At 42.4% G+C, this 12,090-nt stretch overlaps 1 protein-coding gene across 3 annotated transcripts in view; it reads right to left on the bottom strand.

Annotated features, from left to right (window-relative positions):
* Positions 1-12,090, bottom strand: part of ADCY2 (adenylate cyclase 2) — a 401,911-nt gene that overhangs the window by 275,820 nt on the left and 114,001 nt on the right. For all 3 annotated transcript variants that reach the window (XM_046672164.1, XM_046672163.1, XM_046672165.1), the window contains exon 3: positions 8,407-8,568. In XM_046672164.1, the coding sequence (XP_046528120.1) occupies positions 8,407-8,568 (162 nt within the window). The remainder of the gene's footprint in view (positions 1-8,406; positions 8,569-12,090) is intronic.

A 12,090-nucleotide genomic window follows, 5' to 3' on the forward strand; every position in this document is an offset into this window, starting at 1 on the left:
TCTGTAAAATCATTTAAACTTACAAAAATACAGTATTGCTGCTGCTGCTGCTGCTGTCTACTCTTTATGGAAGACTAAGGATCAGCCCAACTTGATAACAGCTTCTCCCTACACGCCAGTTCATTGAATCAGCACCAAGGCCAGTGTTATCTAAGGTGGTGGTTGTTACTGTTGCCATTTTACAGATGGGAAAACTGAGTAAACTAAAGAATTAGTCCAAGTTGATGAAATGTCACAGTTGGGTTCTCCAGGAAGCACATTCTGAAACAGAGTTTAGTGTTTATAGGGACTGCCGTTCAAATCAATGCCCGTGGGAAGGAAGGACCTGGGACTGGGCAGAGCAAGAAGTTGAGTTACAATGCAGGCCTAACAATTTCAGACACATCTGCAGAAGCTCTGAAGATGAAATGGCCCATCAGAATCATCCTGCATCAGGCCAAAATGGATAGAATTTATACTCCCACCTCAACCACTCATGAATGTGGGCCACCCTCGGAAAGGCACAACCTTGGGCTGGCAGCTCTATGCAGCCGAGGAGTCTTTGAAGGGTCTAATGGATGAAAGTCAGCTGCTAACAACACCCCAACAGCTGGACAACCTGTCGTTCTTTGAGGGGGATCTGGATGGCCCACTTCCATGTCCACCACACACAGCTATAAAGTGGGAGAAGGAGAATCCAAACCCAGATTCCACCTGAGGCCAAAGTGCCTGCTCTGTCCATCATCCCACACTCTCCACCACGTCAAGACATTCACAAGCTGCGGAGAAGGAGGCCAAAAATAATTAAACCAGAGTCTGGCCAGCAGATCTCATAACTCCTAGGAGAGGCAAAAATTGACGCATGACGTTCTCATAGAAGGCACGCCGTGATTACTGCTGCAAAAGCAGACAGAAAGAACATCCTCTCCCTTTGCTCCCAGGCTGCCCAGTTCCTCGCACTCCAAAAACATAAAGAAAATGTTGCAGGTCTATCACTAAGCAGTTACTATTATTAATATCTGATGTTTCTGAGCACTAACTATACACCCGGCCCAGTTAAGTCCTTTTCACTTATCAACTCATTTAATCATCCTAAGAAGATGCAGCCCTAGGAAGAAGCCATTATTATTATTTCCACTTTACAGATAACTAAAAACATCCCCAGCCCTGCTCTCCTTGGAATTTCTCTCAGTGCCTATACATACATCCTTTCTCTACTGCACCAACTCATTGGATTTCTCTCTACCTTTAAAGAAATCCCTTAGAACTAGAGTAAAGTTCTTCTGAAGTCAAGCTGCAGATACATTACTCTCTCAAGTTCATACGGCTTAGCAGATTCCTCATTCATCCTGCAGGTACATCCTGTGTGACTCCCCATGGGGGTGCCGATTTTCTCATTGTCTTCTAGGGGTTTTAAAGAACAATTACTGATGGTTTAATAAATTATTATAATCAGTATCTTTCAAACACTGTTCGCAAAAATAAACATTTGGAATGGACAGAGCCTCAGACTTTTGTATATAATGGAACAAAGATGCATGGATTGTTGAAAGTAACAGGAAAATCTCCTGTCAAGATGTCAATCAGTGAAACGTGCCACTCGCCCAACATTTAATCAATCTGTAACAATGTAACCTATTTGACATGAATCCATTGCTTTGAACAGACAGAGGGCACAGCGTTCAGATGACAGATTCAAGAAGAGGACAGGGAAAGTTGGATGACTGACAAGAATTTTTTATTTTTCAAGAAATCTTTCTTTTTTATGCTCCTTTGATCAAATCTCCAAGACAAAACTCATCATCTGCTAGAGTTTCCTTTGCCTCTGTTCCTTCTATCCCCTCCCCAAAATGGCCTCAGCAAGGCTGGAAAATAAATTAGGTCTCATTCCACCATTGCAGGGAATCAGCTAATTACCACCATGAAAGTTCTCTGTCTCAAACATTCTTGTAGCTTCTTTGCAGAAATGGCACAGTATCTGTAAAGTGACCTGCCTTCCTGCAGAAAGTGCTAATTTTTGTGGTGGTTGTTCAGGGCCCTACCACATCTCTCTGATGGGGTGAAGGTGAAAAGTTCCTGCCATTTAGAGGAGAAGGGGTCTATCTGTGGGGCTGGGGGGAAGGAGGAGGAAGGAGGAAGGAGAGCAGGGATGTGAAGTGCAGGGAAATTTGCCCTAGGATTTAGTCACACTAGGCACTTCCCTGTTTTCACCTCTTCTCCATGCTTAGCCCACTCCTTCCAAATTATGGCGCCTTTAGGAAAGAGGAACGATAGCTTGCTACCACAGGATATGGATTATTCTCAGTCAGCAGTTAGACGCTACACAAAGTGATAAGTACACTGGTACAGTCTCCTTTTCTTCCTCCCTTGTGGAAAACGTTAATATCCTGTGCTTCTCTAAAGACCAAATAGTAGGAACAGAGATCCAAATTCCTAATAATTAGTCTCTTCCACAGCAGAAGCTGGGCAGCTGGTAACCTGCTGTTTTTCCTTTGAGCTTCTCAGATTAGATCCTAAATGCAATTTGATTCCAGACACCAATATACAGTTCCTGAATTATACTGAAAAAGAATCAGTTATGAAACAAATCTGCATTACTACTGATTATGATCTTGCCTTAGATGACAGGCCATATTTTCTATTCGAGTGCAAACTAAAATTTTTCAAGTTGTATAACAACTTAAATATATTAAAGCATCTACCACGTAAAGGAATCCCATAAAATTTCTCGGAAATGTGAGTAATCCTGTTAGAAGATCAATAAACTCCTTAGCTTATCTTCTTTAATAAACATGGATTCTCATATAACTGGCTTGCAAAAGAAATCTATGTTCAAATTCCTCTCTCTCCCAGGAAAATAAAAGATATATGAAATGAAAATTCAGAGCGTGCTATGAACATCAAGGAAATAAACACATAAGAAAAGTAAGTTTCAAATACAAAATGCAATCATGATATACAAATGGGAATATCTGGAAATTCCTTGAGAGTGGTTTAGCATCCTGCTGATAGTGATGCTGATCTACAGATGTTTAGCAAAGAGAGAATGGACAAGATGCATATTTAAGATGACATAAGCACTAGGCAAGCACAGGCGGCACACAGGACAAGGCTACTGACCCATGGACCCACTGCCCCTGTCTGGGAGGCGTGACTCGTGCCCAGCTTCCTAACCTGAAATAACTGCCACTCCCTAGGCCCAAGCAGGAGGAGGCCACCACAGCACAAGGAGGGAGGTCTCATTGTGCTTTCCTAGCCTCAGTTTCCCTTTGCCCCCATAAAATCATAAGCCAAAAAGACTCCTCACTGCTCTCATGGGACTTTCAGCCAAATGCATATTATCCTACCGATACAGGTAAAACTCTTATTTTCTAGTTAATCAGAAATTGCTAAGAGCTTTTGGTGCTTATGCTAAATTTATGATAGATAAATAAAATATTCTTCTTACATAGACAATATAAAACTGCTTTTTTTTTAAGTTTCCTGATTGTTACCTATTTTCTTCCCTTTTTTATTAAGGGATTTCAGACTCCCTTAATAATCCCAGATTCCAGAAAAACTTTTCTTTGAAATCCAGTTAGGAAAAAACAAAGAAAAGAATTAGAAGGAAAGTTGCCGAGACCAGTACAAAGGGAATCACAGAGAGGAACTGGAAAGAATCACTTTCTCTTCTACAAATAAACTCTGTTCGAATGTGCTCCTTCGCTTCCTCTTCCTCTCTGCCTTCTTGTCCTTTCCCTTCCTTCCTGAATAACTCAGTGCCCAGCCATCAGGCAAGGCAGAGCAAGGAAGCATCTACACCCCCAGGGGATGGGGGAAGCTGAATTTTCACAGGGTGACGAAGTTAGGCCACGTGCCAGGAGTATCTACAGTGGAGAAAGTCAAGCACATGGGATAGAGCCTGAGCTGGGGAAGGGGACACCCTCACATGGATGGAGTAACAGATCCTGAGCTGGGGGAGGGGATACCCTCATATGGATGGAGTGCCAGAACCTGAGCTGGGGGAGGGCATACCCTCACATGGATGGAGTGTCAGAGCCTGAGCTGGGGGAGGGGACACCCTCACTTGGATGGGGTAACAGATCCTGAGCTGGGGGCGTAGATACCCTCACATGGATGGGGCATCAGAGCCTGAGTTGGGGGAGGGGACACCCTCACTTGGATGGGGTGTCAGAGCCTGAGCTGGGGGATGGGGACAGGCCTCAAAGGGGAGGAAGTTGGGCCAAGTGAGAAGGCACCTGTGCAGGTGGAGCAAGTGGCAACTGAAATAGGAGACTGTTTACACACAGGGATTCATCAAATAAGTAAATATGTTAAAGATCACAGGGGCTAAATTTTTTTCACTATTGGTCAAGGGAGCCACCATGAAAAGGAGAAAAGCAGCACGAAACCTATGGTTGGAAATAGAAATATCAGTATGAAGTCATGGCGTTTATTATGTAAGTATATATGAAAATAAATGCAGACATAAATGAGTGTGGGCCTTGCCTTGGAGTACTGACCCCCCAGCAGCCATGAAGAGACCTAAAGACAAGATCTCACCCTTAAGTGCCATTCTTCACTAAAAAAAACAGGGCTCCCTGGAGAGACGGCTGCTTTTAGGGCAGGGAGAGCACACGAGGAGCCTGAAAGATCTCGCTGTGCCAGAAAGCAAAGAAGTGCTCAAAGAACGGTGGGGACACCTCAAAAGGTACAGAAGCCAGCTGAAGGGGCATGTACTGGACAAACCTGAGACCATACGGGCATCAAAATAAGCAGTGATGGCAATGGTTTATGATCTATCGAAGAGAACAGGAAAATACAAGACCATGTAGATATAAATAAGTAAACGAATATATTGAAAGATTGATGAGAAACAGGATATTTGCCTAGTTCCAAAGCACCTCTCCACAAAGCATGGATTAATTACAAAGAGGAAAATAGTAATTTCAAAGTGGAAAAGCCTAGTGGCCAGCACCATAATAGTAATGAGCACCATATGTAATGAGACCCGATAAAATGTGACGCAAACACACCATCACTTCTGATTCCTGCCACAGATGCATCGCCTGAGTCTATTTATGAGGAAACATCAGACGCCCCACACAGAAGGACATTTTACAAAATAACTGGGCTGCAATCTTCAAAAGTGTTAAGAGGATGAAAGCCAAAGAAAGACTAAGGAATTGTTCCAGACTGAAAGGGACCAAAGAGACTTGAGAACACACTGCAATGTATGATTCTGATCTGGCCCCTGTTGTGAAAAAGGACATTATTGGGAAAACTGAAGGATCCTGAATGGCAGTAACAGAACAATGAGAATTTCCTGATTTTGATGGTTGCACAATGGTTACAAAGGAGAATAGCATTGTAGGAAACACACACTAAGGCATCTGGGGGTGATGGCACATCAGATTGACAATCTATCTTTAAATGGCTTAGGAGAAAAAATTCTCTGTACTGGATTTGCCACTTATTGGTAGGTTTGTGATAGTTTCAAAATAAAAGCAAAAGAAATGTACTAAGGGTTCTACTTTATGTTTAATTGTGTTAGGAAATATCATCCATAATTTTCAGTTGCTAATTAAATTTCCTCCATTAGATGGTATATCATAGCCTGAGAATGAATTCTACTACAAGACAAATGCTGGGAAAACGAATTTCCTGAGAACAATGAACTCTGTTACTCAACATGGAAGAGAAGAGGGTTTCCTATTGTCAGTATTTTGCTTAACAGATAAGCACGACATGCTAACAACAGATTGCCAGTGTTCAAAAAATGAAATGAGGGACTGGCCCAGTGGCATAGCGGTTAAGTTCACACCCTGCACTTTAGCAGCCCAGAGTTCACCGGTTCAGATCCCCAGCGCAGACCTACACACCACTCATGAAGCCATGCTGTGGTGGCGTCCCATATAAAATAAAGGAAGACTGGCACAGATGTTAACTCAACAACAATCTTCCTCACCAAAAAAAAAACCCAAAGAAAATGAAACAAAAAGTTCTTAGAAAAAGCACTCGTTTAGGCTAAATAAAAAGCACTCTTCCTTTGATGGTTTAGAAGGCCGGGCTATATTGGTCATCATTGATGGGCAACCTCTCTCTGTATACTAGACCAATATCCTTTATTTCAAATAGTTTTGCTTTAAACAATTACACCACAGCAACATACCACCCAATCTGTGGCAGTGACTTATATACATTCTTCATAAAGAGAATTCAATAAAGTGTTTTTCTCACATCGCAAACCCATGTTATGTTTAGGTTATATTTCCACTTCTCTTCTTCATTACTCTAACATTTACCTATACACCTTCCATTTAAAACATGTTGGCATATTTTGCCTTTCCCAGCTCTTGACAACATTGTGAAATTATTTCTGAAGGGATGGAAAAACTGACCTTATGTTTTTCTGTTCCTTTCAATGTCATTCTTATACAAAATACTATGGAATGAAGATTTTTTATTGTTTTTGCTATTCCAGAATTATCCTATCTCTGACTGTACACTGATAAGAAGTATTTTTCTTTGTTGGTTTTGGAAATTAAGTAAGTAAAAATTTAAGATTACATTCTTTCCATATTTTTTTTTAACCAATGCAAGAAAATAAAAGTTCTTAAAAAAAACCCTCAATACAGTACTTGATGACCTAGAATATGCCAGGTTCTTCGCAAAGCACTTACTTTCTCCTTTCTTTTTTTAACCCCATGTGATCCTTAGAGGCAGGTATTATAATTCTCATTGCCCAGGTATTTTTTCTACAACATCTGACCCACCAGACACTTTATTTATTCACGAAGGAATAGAAGAGATAGGTACACAATGTTCAAGGGATGTGTTCCAGGGTAACTCAACCCCAGGCAGGTGCTGGGAGCTGTGCAGCACATCTGAGTGCCCGTTGCCTGTGTGCTGAGGGCTTTCCTGCAGTGATTTCCATAAATTAAGCTGGAGGAGGAGACTGTGTCCTGGTTCCCACTGCAAAACATACTCCCCACCCTGACCTTCCCGTGAGCACCTAAGCTTGAGCTTAATGGCCCTACTAAACAGAGGGTGAAAGAGTGGAAGTTATGGGAGAGAGGAGAAATGTCCCATAAATATCTGCAGGGAGGCTCTGAAATGCAGAAAAAGGAAGCAAAAGCTTAGGCAGAGCTCCTGTAAAAAGGAACATTTCTCCCACCTCTTCCCAGGCAGAGCCAGATTGTTTCTTCTTTTAATAAAACACCCACCTTCATTCTTTCCTTTGAAAGTTACTGACTGGCCTCCATCTGTGTCTTGGGGAGTGCAGTTACTGGGATGTGTCTGTCCCATTACAGGGAATGCACGGAAGAAGAATAGGGCTTTCCTCCCCTTCCCGGGAGTGGACGCTGCTTAGCAACATGTGAACAAGTCATTGTGAAACTGGAGCCTGCTGTGCAAAACCAGGGGCCACCACTTTACACTCACTCGGTGCTGACACAGGATGTTTCACAAATGCAAGCCTTTCAGGCTACTCTGAATGAGCATGTAGGACAAGTGCTAGGAGAGGAATACTGAGAAAACAGGTCCCTAGAAAGCTTTCCAACTAAGAGAGATTACTACACACCCAAGGGTAGGTCTCCAGCTCCATCTCAGGTTTCCAAATAAAACTCTCCAGCAAGTGAATGACAAACTGGTTTCTCAGACCCTGCAGGGCTCAGGTGACCCCCGTCTAGAATCCCCTTTCCAACAACAGTGCTGTTCATAACTCCATCTCCCAGCCCCACTGACTTTATGCCATGGCTGCATTTGTTATATTTGACTCCAACAGAGCAGAATACAACATAATTTTTACAGGTAAAAAAGAGACTGTTAGGAATAACTCCTAACTGCTGACCTCAAGTTGATGGATGTACATTCCAGGAAATCAAATGGCTTTTTAAATGCTTGTAACTAATTAAATAAAATGGCTTCTTTGAAAGGTCATTTATTAGTAAAGCTAAATTTGCTGTTGTAGCATTTTAAAGAACTTTTTCTTTTAATGTCCACGAACCTGCCAGAAGGTTAAGAAATAGAGAAATCTTCTGTCCTCTGTAAAGAGGGGGTTTTATATATCAAGGTAGAGAGAGAGGTGGGGAGAATTATGAATTTAATTGTATAAGTGATTTCGCCCTAAAAATAAGAAAGCTGAATTATAATGTATAATCAGAACCACTTTAACCATCAAAATCATACCACCATTCAGCAGTTGGCATAAGGGAACTGCCACTTCCAGTTTTCACTGTTGCTAATTACTAAGTGACTACTGATCCTCCTGATGGAGGTGGCATGGGCCTGACCTCCTATTAGCAATACTCAGAGTCAACGTCAGAGAGCAGAATTGGCGCACCTGCCAGGTACCAGTCAACAGTCACACCCTGAGCGGGTGCTGGCAGCTCAGGCATCCTCAGCAGGACTCGGAAGGTCACCCAGCAGAGGGAGAGATGTACCCACCTGCCAGACTAGGTGCTCCTTGGCCCCGGGTGTTGCAGACAGGCAGACGCTCAGCACGATGGTGTGGGAGGAGGAGGTGAGCACACTGGCAATGATGGCATCTCTCATGTTGAAGGGCAGCATGGTGTACACCACGAAGATGATGAAGAGGAAGAATGATACCTACAGGTGGAAAAGAAGAACAGCGAGCGTCACAGAGGATGCCCATTCCCGAGTGCCTCCTCTCTCCTTCCCCAAAGGCTGCACGAAACAACACAAACTGTGCTCGCATAAGAAATAACACAACAAAGTAAGACAGCGTGTTCAAACAAATCCACTGCATTGCAATAAAGGAGTAACTGTTGTGAGGGAGAAAAATAGGTTTTTTTCAAAATTTGGGGATTTCGAGTTTTGGTACCCAAACCATTGCAGACATTAGGTTAATGTGAGCACTTCATGGGTACAGATGAGAAGCTGGTCTGAAACTCTCAGGGTTTTCTATCTGTGCTTTCGAACACACATCTGGATTCTTTAAGCTACCCATCAAACTGTTTCAGGAGACCCAGGGAGGGTGGACAAGTGTCGTCTGTGGGAGTTAGGGAAGGTAGATGCAAAGAGCACGGACATGTAATAAACAAAATAAAACAGCTCAGAGATGGCTCTGCTGTTGTGAAAACAGTCAGGCAGTTTCTCAAAAAGTTAAACATAGGATTATCATATGATCCAGCAATCCCCTCCTAAGTACACACCCTGAAGAACTAAAATCAGAGGCTCAAACCAGTACATGTACACACAGGTTCATAATAGCACTACTCACAATAGCCAAAAGGTGAAGACAACACAAATGTCCATCAACGGATGATCGGATAAACAGCATGTGGTGTATCCATACAATGGAATACTACTCAGCCATAAAAAGGAACGAAGTCCTAATATATACTGCACCATGGGTGAACCTCAAAAGCATTATGATAAGTTAATGATATGATAATGATATGATATGATAATTTTGATTGATTATCATTGATTAATCATGATTGATTATCATATCATTATGATATGATAATTATGATAAGTGAATGAAGCTAGGGCAAAAGACCCCATATCGTATGATTCCATTTATATGAAATATCTAGACAAAGGAAATCTATAGAGACAGAAGCAGACTGATGGTTGCCAGGGGGTGGGGAGGGGCAATGGGAAGTAAGTGCCTAACAGTTACAGTGTCCTTTTGGAGTGATGGTTGCACAACACTGTGATTACACCACATGCCACTGAATTCTTCCCTTTGAAATGGCTAATTTATGTTATGTGAATGTCACCTCAATAAAAAAAAAATCAATATAAAACAGCTTAGAGAAAGGTTTGCAACGGAAAAGAAAATGGTTTAGTAGGTAATAAAGCAGGGCATTTTCATTACAAAAGAAGTAGAGACAGAAGAAAATCGAAAAGGATAAAAAGGTGATCAATCAAGTGGAAAAAGGACCGAGGCCAGGGAAACAGGGAGCGTGGTGTTGGGTGAGCTGTGCCTCACAGCCTCACTCAAAACCCAAAGCGGAGCTAAGGAAAGAGCTGGCCCCGCCTTCGCAGCATGACCCGTGTAACTTTAAGGAACCCTAAATCCCAGCACAGCTGGACGGAGGAGGAGACACCACACCAGCTATTCCGCCGTGAATCAGGGTGTGGGTTCAGAAGAAGGACGTGGGCAAAAGGCTCAGCTCCCAGCGCACTTAGAGAGGGAAGCCCAGGCGGCCACCAGGCTCGTTCCCCTCCTGCACAGTCACGGGAATCTGTGCTGCACATTACATCACGGAGTCACCATCTACACAGACTCTGCGTAGCAGGGTTTCTCGGCCTCAGCACTCGACACTGGGGCTGGATAGCTCAGTCAGAGGCACGGGTGTGTGCACGGCAGAATGTTCAGCAGCACCCCTGGCTTCTGCCCATTAGAAGCCAGTAGCGCCTCCCCCCTTCAAAGTTGTGACAATTGAAAATATACTCAAACATCATCAAATGTCTTCCAGGGAGTAACATTGCCTCTGGTTGAGAACCACTGAGCTATAGGAAAAGTTTCTTTGAAGAATGAGAAAAACAATTGTTGCACAGTTACTGCTTATTGAGAAAATTTAACTTACTTTGAAACCCCTAATATTCAGCAAATGCAGAGGAAATATTTTCAATTAAGATACTGTTATTTTTACACATAGCATTTACACAAAACCCTTATATCCTATAATAGGTATTAAACGAATATGTTCCATTATCAGGATTGACAATCAATTACAAAAGAAAACTTCTCTTTAACAATTACATATTTTTCTTCTAATGCAAAATCTTTTGCATTTCTTTGAAATTATCATAGCTTTGGGACAGCTTAATTTTGCACAGTTTTAAAACTCTAATTACTTCAATTAATATACACTTCTGTAAACATTTTGAGCTTTGAAATGGAAGCGCTTGGAAAACTTATCTACAGCAACCAAATGGAGAATAGACATTCGGCTTTCTGAATATGGTTGCTCCTGTTAAGTATTCATGTTTAGATGACAAAATGAAAGTTTTACAGGTCAATTAAGCAAGTCACATTAAATTAAGTTTTGGATTTTAGTGGCAGCATTTCGGGAGCTCAGCTAGCGGTGCCTGGGCAAAATTCCACAGGCTGCACTGGGAGGAAGAATGTCCAGTGAGGTTCCCCACGGGGAAACGTTCTTCACTTCTTATTAATCCCAGAGGGCTCTAATTTTTTTAGCCTATTTTCCAAAGCAACTTAAATAGGGCCATACGTAAACCCCAAATGGATTTGGCACATCTAAAGAATGTATGGGTAACAAACGCCAAAAAATCTAATGCAGTCTCTTGGGTTTCCATGTTATCACGGGGACAGACTGAGATTCCCCTTGGATATGTCTCTGTCCAGACACTGAAGAGACGAGCCATTGAGCGGGTTACTGAGACCCTGCACAGAAACCCCAGAATAGTCCAATATCTGAAGTGGTAGCACTCATGCTGATGAGGTGGTTTCTAGTGCTTCTCTGAACTCTAGCCTGCGATTTGCCTTGTGCAAGACATACATATCTTTCCACAGGTCTACTTGAACATCAAGCTCCATAAGTATTAAACCAACTAAGAGCTTCTCCTTTACATTCTTAAACTTGTTCCTTTTGCAGGATAACTCAATTCTGCCCATGTGTCAGTCTCCAAACAACCCAGGTGCAAACCTTTGAGCATCACCTCGGACAGTGCTCCTGCGTCTCCACACAGTCTTCTTCCTTTAGGACTCCAGTGCACTGTGTGTCTGTCTCCTCTCCACCTTACTTCCATTCGGCTGGTTCATTATCTTCTTATCTGATAGGAAATATGCTTCCATACCTTCTCTCACTCCTTCTCCCCTTCCCTCCAGCAAAGAAAGTGGAGTGTGCATCCTTCCTCATTTTTGCCCATTCCACCCCATTCTCCAAGATTCTGGTAATCATTAGGACTCTTTGCCAAGTATTTGGAAAGCCAAAGATGCTTTCCTCCTTCTGGGAGCATGGTGCAACTGCACAGAGCAGTTTCTTTTAAGTTAGTTGAGGCTATACAGCTTGCTTTGACAAATGAAGTGTGAGCACAAGTGATATATGTCCTTTCCAGGTGAAAACTTTAAAGGCTAGCACACAACTTGCCAAGTCCCCTTCCTTTCCTGGCAATCATGGAAACATGAGGTTA

This window comes from Equus quagga, chromosome 9, assembly GCF_021613505.1.
Source record: "Equus quagga isolate Etosha38 chromosome 9, UCLA_HA_Equagga_1.0, whole genome shotgun sequence".
Classification (NCBI taxonomy): Eukaryota; Metazoa; Chordata; class Mammalia; order Perissodactyla; family Equidae; genus Equus; species Equus quagga.